Source organism: Canis lupus, chromosome 1, assembly GCF_048164855.1.
Source record: "Canis lupus baileyi chromosome 1, mCanLup2.hap1, whole genome shotgun sequence".
NCBI classification, from domain to species: domain Eukaryota; kingdom Metazoa; phylum Chordata; class Mammalia; order Carnivora; family Canidae; genus Canis; species Canis lupus.
The window spans coordinates 15,327,269-15,346,866 of NC_132838.1; the positions used below are offsets into that span (position 1 = coordinate 15,327,269).

At 33.4% G+C, this 19,598-nt stretch overlaps 1 protein-coding gene across 9 annotated transcripts in view; it reads right to left on the reverse strand.

Annotated features, from left to right (window-relative positions):
* Positions 1–19,598, reverse strand: part of RELCH (RAB11 binding and LisH domain, coiled-coil and HEAT repeat containing) — a 110,453-nt gene that overhangs the window by 24,384 nt on the left and 66,471 nt on the right. For 5 of the 9 annotated variants that reach the window (XM_072821619.1, XM_072821628.1, XM_072821582.1 and 2 more), the window contains 8 exons: positions 16,473–16,629; positions 15,614–15,737; positions 13,708–13,756; positions 11,533–11,612; positions 7,549–7,655; positions 6,501–6,600; positions 1,589–1,671; positions 751–814 (listed from right to left, as the gene is read on the reverse strand). In XM_072821619.1, coding sequence (XP_072677720.1) covers positions 751–814; positions 1,589–1,671; positions 6,501–6,600; positions 7,549–7,655; positions 11,533–11,612; positions 13,708–13,756; positions 15,614–15,737; positions 16,473–16,629 — 764 coding nt within the window. Of the gene's footprint in view, positions 1–750; positions 815–1,015; positions 1,099–1,588; positions 1,672–6,500; positions 6,601–7,548; positions 7,656–11,532; positions 11,613–13,707; positions 13,757–15,613; positions 15,738–16,472; positions 16,630–19,598 lie in introns of those variants that run through there. The other 4 variants (XM_072821609.1, XM_072821590.1, XR_012028494.1 and 1 more) reach the window with 3 other exon arrangements.

Consider the following 19,598-nt stretch of genomic DNA (forward strand, 5'->3'; position numbering starts at 1 on the left):
TTGTATAAAAACATGTCCAATTTGATTATAAAGAATAAAATTCTGATATAAATGCTCAGAAGTGTCTTATAGTTAATGTTTCAGTTAATGTCTTATAGTTAATGCACATTAACTTGAACCTAAATTACAAGTTTCTAAATCAAAATACACTGTTACAGAGAAAGAGCCTGATAATCTCCTGAAGCAGGCATGACAGCGGGTTGTCACAGTCATATGGCAGCAACAGCATGATACTAGTCCACTAGACTTACACCTTGGTATCAATGACACAGTTATGAGAACGGAGGTGCCTCTAGCCTCCATTTGCAAAAATGAAATAGGTTTGTGTTCCTCAAGTTACCTGGCAAAATGTCTTCAAATTTGTGCAAACTGGTAATTAGGAATTTATTCCTGATTAGGAATCAGGCTTTCTAGATGTCTACTGGGCAATAGAAGCCTTTGGAACTAGATCTGGTTTGAAGGATTATTCAAAACTACAATACTCAGCTAGGCTTAAAATGGGACATCTAAGAGTTGGCATATAATTAATTTTCTAATTGAGAAGAAAGACTAGAGATTTCCTTAGGATATGAAAATATACTTCGGGTAAAGCCCTCATGTTTTCAAATATTGAGATATTCCTCTGGCCCATACCTCAACAAGAGATAAAATGAAAGGTATAATGCTTCCTGCCCCCCACCACTAGGTGCATGTTGGTAATGTATCATTACCTCAACAGTACATAGATAACAAATTTCAATCATTTCCTACCTCTCTCTGAATAACCGTTTCCATAATAGTGCCAAAGGCCGGAATTGTGGCAATTCTGACAGAGCTGTTAGAATTAAAAAAGAAAGAAACTGAAACTTTCTTTGAGATGAAAAACTGATTATTAAAATGTATATCAAAGTAAGTACAAGGTAAATATACTGTATTAGTCTCTAGCAATGACAAATTAAATTAAAAAAAAGCAGACCAAGAAGAATGCTCAAAAAGACAGACAGGATAACTTAAGGTCGCAGTCTGTGGAACTCACAATTCAGGATCACTGGACAAGGTAACAAGGGCCGGAGCAACCCGCTTGTCAACTAACGCTTCACTCATGCCTCGAAGAGTCAGCTGTAAACCAGTCAACATGCAATAAAAAATGGTTTGGTAAACTGGAATGAGAACTGGGTTAGCTGTGACTGAGGATGGGCAGGCAGACTCATTGGTCTTTCTCGGTTTAGTCACCCACACGAGACATTAAAATGTTAAGCCTTTGGTTCATGCCACTATACTTACTGGTAACAACATGTTAGTGAGATTAGAAGAGCATCCTTTCTTGGCCTGGAAGAAATAGTCCATCAGCATATTTTAAGTTTTGGAAATGTTTATTGAGAATACTACTAATGTATTATTTTCATATATGGCCTCCAAATGTGACAGTCGACATAAAAAAAAGATACATGAACAGTATGATGAAGTTTAAAATCAAGTGAACATAATCCAATATTGTTATTTTAAAGAGATAAATATATTCTTTAAAGAATTTAAAAGCTGATGGTTATTTCTTGACAGGCACATTTTGAAAGGGATGCTGAATGTAAAAGGCAGGGATGACACTTACATTTCAGGGTCACTGGAGAGAGTAATGAGAGCAGGAACAACCCTCTGAGCTACCAGAGTTTCATTCACCCCCTTCACCAACAGCTGATTGGTCAACACAGGGGGGATTCACAGGTGATGCATGGAAAAAGCAAACACAGTGCCACGGGAAGAAGGAAGGAACAACCAAGAGAAAGAGAGAAAACGCAAAACCAAAATTAGAAGCTAAGCAAATACTGCTACTAGAGTGCTTTATAAAGGCAGAGAACGCTTAGCAGGGAAATAAAGCTTAAATAGCCTAGCAGTCTATGAAAAGAGTTTGTAACCAATTCATTAGCAGTTTGTACTTTTGGTCAAAGTCTCCATGCAATTTCTGTGTTCAATGAAATGCAATTTAAAAGAAAGCTTTTCTTTCTTTCTTTCTTTCTTTCTTTCTTTCTTTCTTTCTTCTTTCTTTCTAAAAATATATATATATGTATATATTTTTTTCTGGGTTGTATGGTTAAATTTATTGAAGTACATCTCGAGTCATTTTATTATGACCAAGAAGGTACAAACTGGACTGTTTTTAAACCAAATTCAAATGGCTAGCAGCTACCACTAAACTGCTTCTGATTGTTCTATTGCAAGACAACTTAAAAATCCAGGACAATTCCCAACCTTTTACATCACAGAGCTTTCTCTTTTGAAGTACAGAGACATAATGCAGCCTAAATGGAAAGTATTACATGTGGGAATTAGACCTGGGTTCAGACTCTAGCTCTCCACTTATTAGCCACGTGGCCTTAGATGTATCGCATAATCTCTTGAAACTCAGTTTTCTCATCTGAACGTGGTGATAGTAATCTATCTTAAAGGATCGTTGTGCTACTACCACACATAATATACCTAAATACTGTGTCTGACAAAGATTAGGTATTCAAGAAATGTGAATTTAATTATTATGAATGCTCCACGGATTTAAGATTTAGGAGATATTTCAAAGAAGAAATTATTAATTAAAAAATTGTTTTGGCTGGTCCAAGTAGTTAACATTTACAGTTTGTTGTTTTGCATTTCTCTAAAAGCTGAAATGAATGAGAAAACAAATACGATAAGCACAGACCTATTTCTATAATCCAATGATAAAATAATTCATTTAGCAACCAACCCTAAATCTAGAAGAGGCCAATACTGAGCAGTATCCATTTTGTTTTTAAAAGGGCAAGAACTTAATCCTACATTCTGAATTTCAGAATTTAAAAACAGATTAATCCTATATGCTAATCAATCTGTTCACCTTGCAATGGATCTAGGCCTCACAGAAGATGGAAGATACCGTGGAATTTTTAATAACAAAAAACACAACCCTATGTGTGTGTTAACACTTTTCTTCCCACATATTTATCATATCAGGGACAGCAGAGCTCACCTTATGTGGGATTCTTAGTTTGACAATAAGATGTCATATAATGTTATATGATAACATTATAGATGTCAAGCAGAAAGAAAGGGGAAAGAAGTTCAAGTACTGTTAAATAAAACTTTCTTCTCTGTACTGCTTTATAAATAAGATAGCTTAGATCTAAATCAGTAAAGTGTATCTCAAAGTGCCTGTTACCTTATGCAGCCAAAAAGCATTTAAGAAGAAAAAGAAGGGATAATATAGGGGACAAGTTAATTTTTCACTGCTCTGCATTAAAAAAAAAATTTTTTTTTAAAGATTTTATTTATTTATTAGAGACATGGAGAGAGGCAGAGACACAGGCAGAGGGAGAAGGGGAGCCTGATATGGGACTTGATCCTGGGACTCTGGGATCATGCCCTGAGCCAAAGGCAGAGACGCTCAACTGCTGAGCCACCCAGGCATCCCTGCTCTGCATTTTTTAAAAAAAGATTTTATTTATTTATTCATGTGAGAGAGACACAGAGAGAGAGAGAGAGCGAGAGAAAGAGAGAGAGGTAGAGACACAGGGCAGAGGGAGAAGCTGGCTCCACACAGGGAGCCCGATGCGGGACTCGATCCTGGGACTCCAGGATCACGCCCTGGGCTGAAGACAGGCGCCTAACCGCTGACCAACCCAGGGATCCCCCCTGCTCTGCATTTTTAAGTGTAATTTCTTTATTAAGTTGGAAAGCCAAAAAGCAAAATTTAAGAGCTACTGATAATTATACAGTTTACATAAAATGTATCATTTGTTAAAACTAGTGAACTAAGTACAATTATTACCAATATTTTAACAGAAAGAAACGAAGCCTTGGGGAAGTTAAGTAATTTGTCTGGGGTTTTGGAGGCAATAGGCAGAGTTAGAAAACAGACTCAGTCACATCCCTTTCAGAGCCCTAGCCATCTTTGAGTTGGCTACTGTTACATGCTTAGCATCTTTATGAGGATTCATTACATGAAGTTTTTTTCTGTACGTTCTGGGAAATCCATTATGTTATATGATAAAGTTTCCTTAAAATCAATTTAAATAACAATTTGCTACTTCTAAAAGTAACATACTGCCTCTTACTTAATTAGAATGATATGATTGACTGGGTTTCCCCTTTTTGTCCTGCTTTCTGAAAACTTAGAGCTACATTTAGCATTCATTTTTATTAAATATCTCTTATTATGCTCCTGTTATGTTCCATTTCTCAGTTACTTCTCAACAGTTTCTGGTCTCACATTAAAAATTTTCTTTTATTATAAATGGCCTGCTTTCTATGTTTTTATTTTGAATTAATTCACTGCGGGTGGGGGGAAGCAGGCATAATTTTATGTTATAGAATATTAGTATAAAAAAACCTTAAAAAACATTCTTATTCTTTTAGTATCATCTGTTCAAAATGAGGATCATTGACAAAAAGGTAACTTTATTGTTTTTTAAGATTTATTTTACAGAGTGAGAATGAGCAGGGCGAGAGACAAAGGGAGAACGTGAGTGAGTATCCTCAAGCCGACAGCCACTGAGACTGGAGCCCGATATGGGGGTCATCACAGGGGTCGATCCCAGAACCCTGAGATCATGACCTGAGCTGCAATCAACTGACAAGAGACACCCAGGTGCCTCCAAAAGTAACTTTAATTTTTTCTACTAATGACTTTTACTGGTATGATCACTGAAAATTTTTTATCATAAATGAGTTTGAAAAAATACAGAAACAAATCCATCTCTCAAATTGGACTCAGAAGTTCATAATCAACCTGAAAGAACACTGAAAACTGCTAGAGCATAGGCAAAGTTTCCAACTCAGCACTGACTGCAAATATAGAAACCAAAACCAGACAAATGCCACATATGAGAAATAACCCCCCCAAAATAAAAATATTTCATTTTATTTATTTAAATTATTTTCAGTTATATGGTATGCTTTTCCAGTGCATACATAATTTGAAAAAAAAAAGTTTAAGAGAAAGAAGTAGCTTTTAAGCTCTTAGAATAAAATCCTATGAAAAGAATATATTAAAGACATAGTTTTTTACATAAAGGTATACTTTTTTCTTTCATGGATGACTCTTTTTCAGCATACTGAATAATGAAAAATTATTTATACTCACAAGGAACTTTTACTACAGAAGGAAACTGAATTGTTAATTTGGCATTCACCTTGACAAAGAACACCTGATTACAGTTTTTTTAAAATCAAATAGATATAATAACTGAGGAAGTAACATGGTCAGAGGATGCTCAACCTCCTGGTAAGACTGAAATTTTCTTTTGATTTCACAAATGCATGTTATATATTTAGAAGTTCTGGAAGATAAACATTTTAAAAGTACCAGTGTGCCCTGTTCTTCAAATGGCAATTTATCTTAAATTACGGAAAAATTCTGAAGTTCAGGAAAAATTATCCAAAGCACTGAATTATCCAATTCCTTTTATGTAAATAGATACTTTAAGGTATTTTAAGAATCACATGCATATCAGGGATAATTTTAGCTTGGATAAATATATGTTTCCTAAACTATATATTATTTTGTGAAATAACAGCATGATATAAAAAAGAGTAAGTGATGATAGTTAACATTTATTTAGTTCTTATTATGTGCCAGACACGGTTTTAAGAATTTTACAAGTATTAATTCATTTCGTATTAACAAACATCCTTTGAGATGGATACTTATTATCACCTTCATTGTGTAGATGAGGAAACCAAGGCACAGAGAAGTTTGAATTTGCCGCTAAGTGGCAGAGACAGACACTGAACCCAGGCAGTCAGGCTCTATGGCAAGGTTAAACAGCAACAAGAAACACTCTACATCAATTTTAGCCTTCATATACAAGTTCCAGAAATTGAAATTAATCAATAACAGATGAATACATAAATTAAGAATAAAGTAGGCTATGGAATCATTTCCTCTATGATGGATATTTTGATTTTCAAAAGACAGGCATTTCAATTTCACACTTAACTTGGGTAGGTGGCAATTTAAGAAAATCTAGTTAAACTAAATTTTCTCTCTTACTGTCTGTGGGCAGTTAATGTATAGAAATGTTATTCTAGATATGATATGTGAGGAAATAATCAAATAGAACTAATCAAAAAGTATTTCCATATTTCCAATAATTAATTTTTTAATGTTGTTCATGAATCCAACCATAATTTACAACTTTAGATATATCTTATATTGTTTTAGTTTATTTTAGTAGCCATTTTATCTCAATAAATAGAAAAGTATAGTCAGAAAGATTTATATAGGATGGAAATTAAAATAAGACTTAAAAGAAAATTTGAGAAATAGACTAATAGAATGACATCCAAGGAACCAATAAGGCTAGAAAACATTCTTAAATATATCAAAGCTAAATTTCTGCCCCATCACACAGTACACAACTAGATATTGTTTATTGGCATAAAATATACATCAACGTAACAGTATGCAAAGACTTTTTAAGGAAACATTCCCTTCTCCTTCTTCTAAACACAATCATTATAATCTTTACTGAGATAAGCATTTGTTTACATACCTCAAACATTCTAGCAGCAGTACATCTCACAAGTGCTGAAGTATGGACAACACCATACCATAAAACAGTTAACAATAACTCATGGTAGGCTGGATTTGCACTGAAAGAAAAAACTCAGTGTTAAAAGTGAGAGCCACAGTGCCTTACTGGTGTACTGAAGAATACTACATTTATAAGTAATGTTAATGATAAAAATATTGGCAAAACATATGAAATTCTCTGTATAGGTTTAATAGGTTACATCCAAGATTCTTTAAAAAAGGAAGCCACCTTATAAAGGTACAAACTTTTAGCATATTCGAGAATTATATTTTTAGGCTCTATAAACTACAATTATGACAGAAATTTCAACTCTTGAATAGTATAAAAAGTAAAATAAAAAAAAAAAGAAAAAATTTACCTAGGAGGAAAAAAAGAACATTGGACTAACAGTTAGATGGGTAAGTTACATCCTCTGTGGGGCTTAATTTCTACATCTACAAAAACTGGGGAAGCACTATGTGTCCTACTTATGCCATATATTTATTGTAGGATCAAATCAGATCAACTCAAATCATCTATATGGAAAGATAAGTTGGCTGTGAAGCCTATCCAAACACAAGATTATATTAAGTGCAGAAGTCCATTTTCAGTAAAGACAGAAATAAAACAATAGCAGCTAAACGATGTGATTATAAGCAGGATTAGGCAAATCAAATGGGACAGAAAAAGGAGCTTAATGAACTGGCTCTCACTTTGGGCTCCTTCTTCAGTTTTGGAAAACTAAATTTTCTTCAAATCTAAACTTTATTTCTCTAACTGCTTCAAATAAAATACGTCTGTACTCTTTCTCCCACTCTTTTATTGCAACGTGTTGATTACAAAGTATTAAGAATGTACAAATAAGCAAAATCAAAATCCAAACTCAAAACAAACAAAAATCTTAGGCCTTAAACCAAAAGATTTGGTGTGTATGCCAATATTTTTAGATTCAAACTATGTATTCTATAAATCCAATTTTAAACTCTATATGAATAATAAAAAAAAAACTATAAGCTATTATTTTTACCCCAGTTCCACAAAAGAAGCCTTCAAGCTATCAAGAGGAGCGTGAGATAATGAAAGCAGGGTCATTACATCTTCTAAGAATCCAACTAACAGTTTTCGGTCTTCTTCCTACAGAGGATAAAGACTGATAATAAATTTCTAAGAAATTAAGTAGAACTCAAATAATAATTTCCTACCTGTAGTTAGAAAATTTTACCAAACACAGGGAAATATCCAGTCTTAGAAGCATTTTAATTAAAGATATTTATTAAGCATATCTATGACCACAATGGTATGAGGACAAAGACTACCTTGATTCATAGATTTAGACGTACTGTCCAATATGGTAGCCACTCACTACATGTGGTTATTTATATTTAAATTTAGATTAAAAATTAAGTACAATGAAAGATTCAGTTCCTTAGTAGCACTAGTTACAATTCAAGTGCCTAATTAATAGCCACATGTGGCTAGTGGTTTCTTTATTGAACAGCTCAGAAATAGATTATATCTGCTATTGCAGAAAATTTTATTAGACAGTCCTGCTTTATTTTTTTTTTTTTAATTTTTTTTATTTTATTTATGATAGTCACAGAGAGAGAGAGAGAGAGAGGCGCAGAGACACAGGCAGAGGGAGAAGCAGGCTCCATGCACCGGGAGCCCGACGTGGGATTCGATCCCGGGTCTCCAGGATCGAGCCCTGGGCCAAAGGCAGGCGCCAAACCGCTGCGCCACCCAGGGATCCCTAGACAGTCCTGCTTTAGAACATAAAAAGGTATATTCTTTATTAAAACTTATCCTTACCAAATTTAGTTCTCATTAATTTTGATACTAAATACTTAAATTCAAATTAGTAAAAATTATCTCCCTAAGAGAAAATCTGTTTTCAAAAAATTATCTTTGCAATGTCTTAGTGGTCAGAAGCTACATGCTTGTTGAAATGTACACTACTGTGTGCCTTAAAGAAATAGCCACATCCTGGACTTAAAAATTAATCTATATTTTCAAACTTTAATAAACCATTATTTTCATAATCAGAAAACACTTTTTTCTTGTATCATATTCTATCTAGAATATATTAATAAAAGAAACTTTATTTATTTTTTAAAATATTTTGTTTCTTTATTTGAGAGAGAGAGAGAGAGAGTGAGAGCAAGAGGGAAAGAGAGAACAAGGAGGGGGAGGGGCAGAGGGAGAGACTCCCTCACAACACAGGGCTCTGTCCCAGGACCCTGAGATCATAACCTGAGCTGAAGGCAGAGGCTCAACTGACTGAGCCACCCCAGGCGCCCCAAAGAAATTTTACTATAGAAACTTGTGAAGAAAATGTCAGTTAAATTAGAAACATTAAAAAAAAAAAAAACAAACCCCGTATGTTAAATTAACCTGAATCTATAAAGGAAGGGAAACTGACATTCTATCACAAAACAAATGTATAAATAAATTAGAGGAAAGTTTTCTGTTATTAGGGATGTATTAGGTCAACAATAAATAGCTTCTGAATATTAATAAATAGGTCTATGAAGAATACTGGATTGCCACCTACCATTTTTTTTAAAATATATAATCAGATTCATTTAGAAGGAATACAGGATTGACAAAAGTAATAATCAGCATGAACAATGAGAGCAGTTTTAGAACATGATTGTACTTACTGTAAAGCTTATTAGGACACTGACACACTAGCATCAGAGCAACGATGGAAGAGATTTTACTCAATTTTAGTTGCCTAATATATCAAAAACAAAGTATACAAAGAATTGGAAAACAAATAGTAAACCTGACAAACCTAAAGTGTGAGATAAGAGCTAGGAAATATTTTTTTAAATGAGTAGAGATTCTTCTAACTTGAAATTTTAGTATAATCCTATTTCTCATTTTTGGAACCTCAAGACAAAAAATAGTTTTTGTTTACTAAAGCAAACAGGGTAGTGATTTGCTCTAAGAGAAAATTTTGTTTAGTAAGAAAAAAATTCTTTTAAAGATTTTATTTATTTATTTGAGAGAGAGAGAGAGAGAGCGAGCGAGCATGAACATGCATGAACGGTGGGGAGGGACAGAGAGAGAGGGAGGAGCAGAATCCCTGCTGAGCAGGGAGCCCAATGCAGGGCTCGATCGCAAGACCCTGAGATCATGATCTGAGCCAAAGGCAGATGCTTAACAGACTGAGCCACCCAGGTACTCTGTTTAGTAAGAAAAACATTAACTGCTGGTAATGTGCTTCCTAAAATAAGTAACTCTGGAAGTCTATGAAAGCTACCTCAATTCACATTTTGTAACTAGTTGAGAAGTTCTTATTTCTTTAGATATTGGAACTTCACACAGTGACTCACAGACTTTTTCATTTATTTGACAAATCTGAGGGCTTTGCATAAGGTAAATCTTGTATTTGGTACTTTATGATGTTTTAAAATACTATTTATTGTCAAAATCAACATACTAACCAAACTTCCAGAGGTTAAAGAGAGAAAAAAACTGATCTGACACTATGCTAGTACAGCTTTCAAAATTAAAGAGAGCGGAAAATGGTACACATACTATTGTGTCTGGCAATATGCTGAGATTTAATCTCCATGAATTGAAGAACAACAATACAATCTATTAAGGCTACATGACTTAAAATATCTTACACACAGGGATATTCTGTGAATATTCATATTCTGAGGCAGTCTTTAAAACTAGTGTAGAAATGTTTAAAGGAAAATTGTGCTACTTTCACAGAATTAGAACTTCTCTTACAAGGTATGTGTTACTGTAGGAGTAGATCTTAAAATTGTACGACGACTCAAATCTACTTTGGAAGAAGAGTGCAGTAAGTAAGATTTGTTATACTTTGAATTCAAAGGGCAAAAGAAACCTTAGGTAGTAATAGGGAAAAACTCAGGAAAAAAGGTTTTCCTCTTTCATTCTTACACTCTAATTTCTATTTACTTATTTAAAAGTAATCTCTACATCCAATGTGGGGCTTGAACTCATGATCCTTAGATCAAGAGTCACATGCTCTACTGACTGAATCAGCTGGTACCTGTCACATTCGAATTTCTAAAAATGCTTTATCAGGAACCCATACTTTTTCACCTAACTGGTGGGAGTGCCTCTTACTTAAAAATGCTTGGTATACCTTAATATAATATCATGTATTATTTCCTTAAAATAAAGTAGAGTGTGGTAGTCTGTTATACTGGTGAACCCCAATGAACCATACCTCCTAGTTCACACTCTTGTTTAGTTCCCATCTCTTGAATTTGGGCTGGGCTTGTAATTTGCTATAACCAAGAGAAGACAAGAGATGTGCTAATTTCAGGCCTAAGCCCTAGCTGAGCAGATACTTTCTTGCACTCTTAGGAGCCCTGAGCCACCATGTATTAAGTCTGGCTCTGCTGCTCCAGGGGTCCTGTGGAGAGAGAGAAGCCCGAAGACTACACGGAGATGGAAGCTCAGTCACCCTAGCTGACCCTCCTTCCAACCAAAAAGTTGAATGCAACAACATGAATGACCACCAGCAAGGCCACAAAAGAGAGGCTAAGCTGAGCAAAGCCCATGAGCAAATAAAAGGGTTATAATAAGCCATTATGTTTTTGGGTAATTTATTATGCAATAACAATTAAGAAAAATAAAGTATTATTAAAAGGAACTTTGCTAAAGATGATAAGAGTATAGTATTCTACAATGTTTTGTAATTTGCTCCACCAAATACATATGTTTTGTTTGTTGTTTACTTATAGGAAATTAGTCCTGAAACAAAATGAAACTTTACTAAGTAAGTGTAATCTAACACTTCCAACAAAATATCAGTAAGGACACCATCTATAAATGTATTTATTCAATGCAGTTTTACTTGGAGACTTAAATATATTCTCCACTATAAATTACTTATTGAATAAGACAAATACATAAATTTTATTTTCCTTTATGGGTAACATTTTCACTTGTACACAAATTAAAAAGGCATTTAGAATGATATCTAACATTTTACATTTTCTAGTAAAAGGACTTTTCCCCTTACCTGAATATAACACGTAAGGACTCCTGTTGCATAAATGGGGACAGTAGCTTTAGTGAGGACCCCATTTCCCGCTGAGGAATCTAAAATCATTAAAATAATTTGAAGTCTGAGTATATTTTAAACATAAAGTAAGTTACAATGCCAATTATATTTAAAATTCCAACAGTTACAAGGTTTACACATAAATATCATCATTACTCTGGAAAATAATTTTGATTAAAATATGTATCCAATGGTTTTTGTAAAACTACAACTTAATATTTTTATAAAGCTGTTAGCATAAACATTTTTGATAGATGGGAAAGAACTTTAATAATCAAAATGAGATGCTATACTTCCATTTCCATACTTAGAAATCAGAGCTTTCTTTCTTTTTTTTTTTTTTAATCAGAGCTTTCTTAAAGTCTCCCAAGTGCCTGTCTGTGTAAGCGGGTCTCCTTAAATTTTTACACTTTCAATTTATAGTATTCAGTAAAACGTAAAGATACTCAGATAAAAGGAGACACCTAGATATAATATTATTTAATCCACTTCTAGATATGTGATACTACCTAATTTCTAGTAGTATTCTGGTTCTAGAGACCCTCCTGCATTTATAGGGATTTTCAGCCAAATAACTTCAATTATTTCCAATGGGAAAATTCAGGCTAAAGCAGCAGAAGAGGGGAAAGCATTTAATCACAGGAGAGTATCCTGTGGCTACTATAAAATAGGAGATAGATTCACCTGTAGATGATTTCAAAAAAGCAATTCTAGAGATGACATGACATTATAGCACCAACACCTGGTCTAGCTTATTGTTCTGTAGGCACTAAGTGCTTTATATTTACTTTTATGTGCCCCCCCAAATTTTTTATTCCTTTTTTCTCTTTTTTTCCAATGGTTTCAAATTCTTTTCAGAAAGTAGTAATATAAAGAAATTTAACTAACTGCCCTGAAGGAATTATAGCAAAAAACAAAGTTCCATTTTCACATTAATTAGTCTCTGAGATTTGTTTATTCTCTTAATAAGAGTTTTTTTTTTTGGGGGGGGAAGAATGATGATATTGGTTGAGTGTGGCTATTGGTATTTGAGAGTTAAATCTCAGGTTAGGAAATAAGCTTAAATTGGATTCATAGATACAAACTATATATACAGGGATTAATAATCTGTTCCTACGTGAACAGCTAAACATTCAGAGCTAACTGAATAATTCTAACAGCTGTCAGTTTCTAAAATATGTAAGTATTCTTCACTAATTTATCATCAGAATTAATAACCAAATAGATAATACCAACTATTAGGCATTCTAAACATTAACTCTTTAAAATAAAAATTTTAGAAAGCATTTGTCAAAAAAAATCTCATGTTTCAAATTTAAAAAGATTTATGTATTCGTTTCTCTATCTCTGAGGATAGCCCAAGATGGAGTTTTCAAGATCACTCAAATCAAATCACTGAGATAGGACTGGACTCAAATAAGAATTATCTATATATCCCAAATTAACCAAGTTAAAAACAAACAAACAATCAAACAAACAAACAAAAAAAAAAAGAAAGAAAGAAAAAGAGGGAGGTCATACATTTTCCTAACATCCACACAGAAATGAGTTCTTAGGCCAATGGTGCTATAACCAGACTTTTTTTTTTTTTTTTTTTTACATTTTTTAAAATTTAAATTCAATTTGCCAACATACTTTCTTTTTTTTTTTTTTTTTGGCCAACATACTTCTGAAGACAGATGAGTGAAAACTACCAACAGAGGGGCTGCCCATTCAAGAATGTAGCTTCCATTTTAAAAACATATATGTATACCTTACATTACCTTCCACTATAGCTTTAATTTCAAAAGTTTTAAATAACTAATTATAAATTAGAGGTCCTATATTTTACAATTTTCAGTATCTTGAATATACCACTCAAACCTACCAGGGTACAAATACTCAGTTTGAGAAATAGAGCCTTAGGTCGATTTGATCACAAGAAAAGTAGATATCTACAATCAAATTAACAAAAATTAATCTCACTAAAATCTCAAAAGAGATTAGATGTGACAAAATTATAAAATCAAGAAATAAATTTTCCTTTTTACTTGTACTTGCTAGTCCATTTATGCAATTTGCATATAATGAATATAGTATTTTTCCTGAGTGAAGCGATTCAATTGTTTTTAAAAGTAGTAACAATGAACTTACCAATGTTTTCTTCAGACAGTCTTAAAATCTCCTGAAACTGAGGTTTTACCTAAGCAACCCAAAGGAAAGATCCAAAAAGTTTTAGGTCCAATGGATCAATTGATGATTAAGTAAATAAAATAAACATTTTACTACCACCACCATTACTACTACTACTAATTTTATTTATTTATTTAGCTTTACTACTACTACTATTACTACTATTTGTTTTATTTATTTTGCTTAACGACCATTAGGGTGGTTAAAAATATAACAATTCCTAAGAGGCTTAGAATAAAATAAGAGTCAAGTTACTGAAAACACCTTTAGAGAAAAAACACTTTCAAAATCAGTTCAAGTCAGTAAGTATTTTCTCGAGGGCCTTTGGTTTCCTTCACTAAATTAAACTAATTTCCAAGATGATTTTCAGTGTTTGAAATTACTATCTCCTAAAACTAACTTGATGATAGATTATTTAGGTAAATATTATAGGATTAGAAAAATTTGCTTAAAAGGAATAAAAAGGAAATTCCATTCATTTAAGGTATTCAAGAAGTAACATGTTCATCATGTAATATCTATCTGCTTAGATTTTTAACTTCCTTAAAATTTAAATTCAAACATCAAATGCAGAATTTAATTATAATTTAAGTTAGAGTAAATGCTTATTTCCATTTTTTATTATTAATATTACCACAGATTTCAGGCCACTGAAGCCAACCACTTACTGCTAAGTGCTAAAGCAGACTCTTACTACGACTGCTCCTACTATTTTTTTTCTAAGATAATAGCTATTTCTTTTGGAGATGTCAAACAATTTGCTTGCCAATGTTGATACCAATAAAATCAAAGTATATTTAATAATTAGAGGCTAGTGAAAAACATAAAATGATCCTGTTTCTTCTACAGTGGCATCAAGGGCTAGTTTTTGCCCTCCTGCCGGCAGGCCAGGCATAACAACTTACATATTCAACTTAAACTGCGGTGAAGCCCCTTGTTAAAAGATTAATCTATAGAATCATATTTATAGAACAAATTCTATATTTACAGAACTTCATTTTACACATACCAAGAATAAGCCCAGACAACTTAATTACTATAAATTACAAATATAATAACATTTAATATAATATCCATTTTCTGAATTTTATCCAGTCTGCAATACCAAACTATTTTGCTTTAAATGTTTCAATAACTACAAAGTAATAGTTAATAGTAAAGAGCTGAACAAAATTCTTACCTTTTAAACACCTTGATTAGCATCTAATTGTATCAACTATATCTATGTTTTTTTACTAATTAGGTCTCTAAAGAACCGTCTTAATAACATGCTAGCAAGACAAATGGATTAAATAGGAAATTGGGATCTAAGGACATTCTAGTTTTAATATCTAAAACTATTAAATAACCTGGATGTGTGAATGTGACAAACCATAGGGTTGCTAGCAACTGAAATACGTAGCATTAATCTCAAGTGTCCACGCTAGCCAAAGAGCTGGTATCCTCACAACAAGTTTTCTGGATAAACTACTTTGGTTCCACAATTGCCTGAAGTTTTGACCAAAGTGTGCTGAAAAAACACCCGCCCCCAGAATCTGGGACAGATGGTAAAGCAGGAGAAGCATATCAGAGAACTGCAGCTGAGTTCCCTAACACCAACTATGCTAGAAATATTCAAGACATCCACAGTGAGTAGATCTCATATCCAACTCTGGATATAAATTAAGTTTAGGCTAAATCATCTGAAAACCAATAAAGATAAGAATATTAGTGACTAGAATTTTCTTTTACTATCATAATTTTCTAAGATATTAAAAGATAATTAAAGGAAGGGCTCATGCTTTTATTTACTCTGTTACAGCATTAATTAACATATTACATTTCTATATCTCTTGCACATAAGAAAACACGGAATACAAATTTTTACCTTAGTGTTTGTAAAAATTTTGCCAAATGTCCGGCAAAGGCGCCAGAAAAATCTGGAGAATTCATGGACACAGGCAGTTGAAGTAACATTAATTTTGCCAACTATTTCTATAAGTTGTGGCAACCTAAATGTGAAAGGAAAGAAAAATAGGCAGGGGATACACATAAATTACTGTTTCCTTGCCAATTTCTGAAACAATGCAAATCTAACAACTTCTCTCTTTTTTTTTTTTTTTTCTGTAAAGAAGGCTCCATGCCCAATGTGGAGCCCAACATGGGGCTTGAACTCACGACCCTGAAATTAAGACCTGAGCCGAGATCAAGAGTCAGATGCTTAAATGACTGAGCCACCCAGGCACCCATTGTTTTTTCATAGCTAGCAAAACTGCAAATCAAAGGAGTGGTTTGGAAAGGTTTTAAGTTTATATTCTACAAACGTCTTCTCTATTTATTGCTTGCCATAAAATATAATGGAACCTTAATGGTAGCATTCTAACTATGGAGTTAATGAGACACAAATCACTGGATTTGATGCTTCACATAGGAGCTTGCCTAACATGGCAACTGTTTTAGCTTCAAAATGAAAATCTGGATGTAGTTTAAAATCCATCACCACTATTAGACAACAACAAGGCAGCAGACGGGTCCTTTTGACATAATAGAGCAGCACCATCCTCACAGATAAATAGCTACCTATCTAGTGTATAAATCTCCTCTCCTATAGAATTTTACCACAGATAATGCCAACTTATGTTTTATTTTTTTATATTTTGTCCCTCAGTGCCAAGGTTAAACATAGTGAGCTATGTTCCATTTAACTTCTAGATGTGTACCAAATGAATATGGAGGCAGTAACTTACAATTGATTGACAACCCATAGTAAAGTCTCCCAGCCTGTTGTACCCTCGTGTTCCAGCTGGTAATCATAAAGTTGTAGTAGCACTGCCAATTGCTCACGACTTCCAATTATAGTAGATACATCTTGAAGAGGCGACATAGGCCGAGGGAACCTAGTCACTATAAATAAAAGAAGCAAAACAAATCATGTAAAAAATGGCAATTTGTGAAATTAGCTATTCTGTCAAAAGGAAACTGAGATTCTGCCTCCTGATATTTAATTAACTTATTATTATAAACTTCATCATTTTTATTTTTAAGTAGGCTCCATACTCAGTGTGAGAGCCCAATGTGGGGCTTGAACTCACTTGGGACTCTGAGATCAAGGTCTGAGCTGATTTTAAATGTCAGACGCTCACTCAACTGAGCCACCCAGGTGCCTCCAGCTTATTATAAACTTTAAATATAAAACTGAAATATATTAATCAAATAATTTTAAGAAAAAAATGAAAAATTCTTGTCACATATTAATGAATTTAGCAAATCTCAAAAATTAAGGTTTTATGAGACTAAATAGTTAAACAAATACTGTAATGAAGTAGTTTGCTAATGAAGAGTAAAATTTCATTTAGGTTAAATTAAAATTGGCCCAAAGATGTTAGTTAAAATACGGATTTGAATTTGATTAAAAAAAATAGAAATGACTGTAATTCCATCAGACTGTTTATAATAACAAAATAGTAAATATGATAAAATGTTTCCTTTAGGGAGTAAGAAACGAAGATTAATAGTGGAGAAAAAAATGAATCCCAGAGAAGAATAAAATAAAATACATTAAAGTTTGAGCCGAACAGATTTCTTAAGTATTTACTCTCCAATATTAAATGCTTAATTAAAAATATTCCCAAAGTTTGATAAACATTAACTTAATATAAAGTGTTAAAACTAGTGACCAGAAAGATAATGCAAAATGTACTATAAATATTATAACCAGGTTCCCATGTATATACTTAAAAAATCTGGGGGAAAACTAATGAATTTTAAAATTATGTAAATAAAACATGAAGATATAACCAGCATATTTCAAATTTGCAAACATCAATAAAACTTATGATCCTACAGATCATAATTAGATCCCAGGTTATTAAGAGAACAATTCTTGATGGCTATTAAATAATAATACATGCCAACAGCTCATTAACTGTTAGTTAGCTCCTAATTGCCTAACATCTACTATACAGAGGCTAATATCCTAAATGACACAAATAAATATGCAGAATTATCTCAAAATATTTTAATGGCCTAATGATTTACTATTAAGCTTAAGAAAACATGAAATACACATAATTTAAAAAATGCTCAATGACAAAATTAAGATGTTATTGTCTTTCTATGCTGCCCAAGACTTTAAAAAATGTATTAAGGACAGATAAGGTCATCCCTTGCTAGCCAAACTCTCCTATTTGTTATCATAATATACCAACCAACAAATAAATGAGTTTGGGTAACATGGTATTTCTCACTATCTGGGGTTTCTGCTTGAATTTTCACATATCCCAACCCATGAATCAAACAGATTTGGACTGTGAGGGATATTTGTACTTCATAAAGAAATGTATCATGTCAAAGCATACCTCATATAATTTCAAACGGGGTTATATCATACTTGTCACAATCTGCTATACTAGGATAGAATGGATGTTATTCCTTCAAAAATACTAACAAATTACTGAAAAATAATGGAATAGTTTAAAGTAAAATAGGTATGTCAAAATTAACTACAGGGAAAGTAAGTTCTAAAAAGATATAAAGGTAGGTCCAACAGAAGCAAAATAATGTCAAGAATAACTCAATTATTACAGGTAAGTAATTAGAATGGTTCAAGAGTCTTAAAATATTATTCTGTTTAACAGAATTTTTAAAAATGATTTTATTTACTTTGATAGAGAGTGCAAGCACGAGTGGGGGGGCAGAGGGAGAGGGAGAAGCAGACTCTCCACTGAGCAGGGAGCCTAGCACAGGGCTTGATCCCAGGACCCAAAACCTATGGCAGAGGCTTAATCTACTGAGGCACCTAGGTGCCCCTATTTAACAGGATTTTTAAAAAATGTGAGCATCTAATTTATAACAATATAGAAAGGTCCCCAGAATGCCATTTTAACAGGCTGGCAAAATACCAGCATTTAATGTCAACAAAATAACCGCAATTATCCAGCAAAATAACAGCTTTTATGACTCTGTAGTGTTTCCCTTTCACTAGAATGTAAGCTCTATGAAGGCAGAAAGTTGTCTATTTTATTCATGAATGATCCCATGTTTATTTATTTTTTTTAAAGATTTTATTTATTTATTCATGAGAGACACAGAGAGAGGCAGAGACACAGGCAGAAGGAGAAGCAGGCTCCCTGCGGGGAGCCTGATGTGGGATTCGATCCCAGTAGCCTGGGATCATGACCTAAGCCAAAGGCAAATATTCAACCACTGAGCCACCCAGGTGCCCCGATCCCAAGTGTTTAAAATAGTGCCTGCATAAATATTAGCTAATGCTGTAGAATAAATGGATAATAAAAATATCTGTGTGGGTTAAAAAGATTATTTTGGGCATGATGGCAGACATAATTACAAGAAAAGGTCACATAAACACTAGAACAAATATATTCAGGATGTTAAACCAGTTGTTTTTGACAATTTTCACCTACTCTCTAGCACATGCCTAGCAATAGGTAACATTTAAGAGTTACTTATTAAATACATGAGTGAATGAACAATAATAAGTGTTATGGGTTGAACTATGTATCCTCTGCATGTTGAAGTCCTAATTCCTAGAACCTCAGAATGTGACCTTATTTGGAAATAGTGTTGTTGCAGATAGAATTAGATAAGATGAAGTCATAGTGGAGTCCAGTGGGCCTCTAGTCCAATATGACTGATTTCATAAAAGGGGGAAATTTGGGGGCAGCCTGGGTGGCTCAGCTGTTTAGTGCCGCCTTCAGCCCAGGGCCTGATCTTGGAGACCCAGGATTGAGTCCCATGTCCGGCTCCCTGGATGGGGCCTGCTTCTCCCTCTGTGTCTCTGCCTCTCTGTGCGTGTGTGTGTGTGTGTGTGTGTGTGTGTTTGTGTGTGTTTCATAAATAAATAAATAAATCTT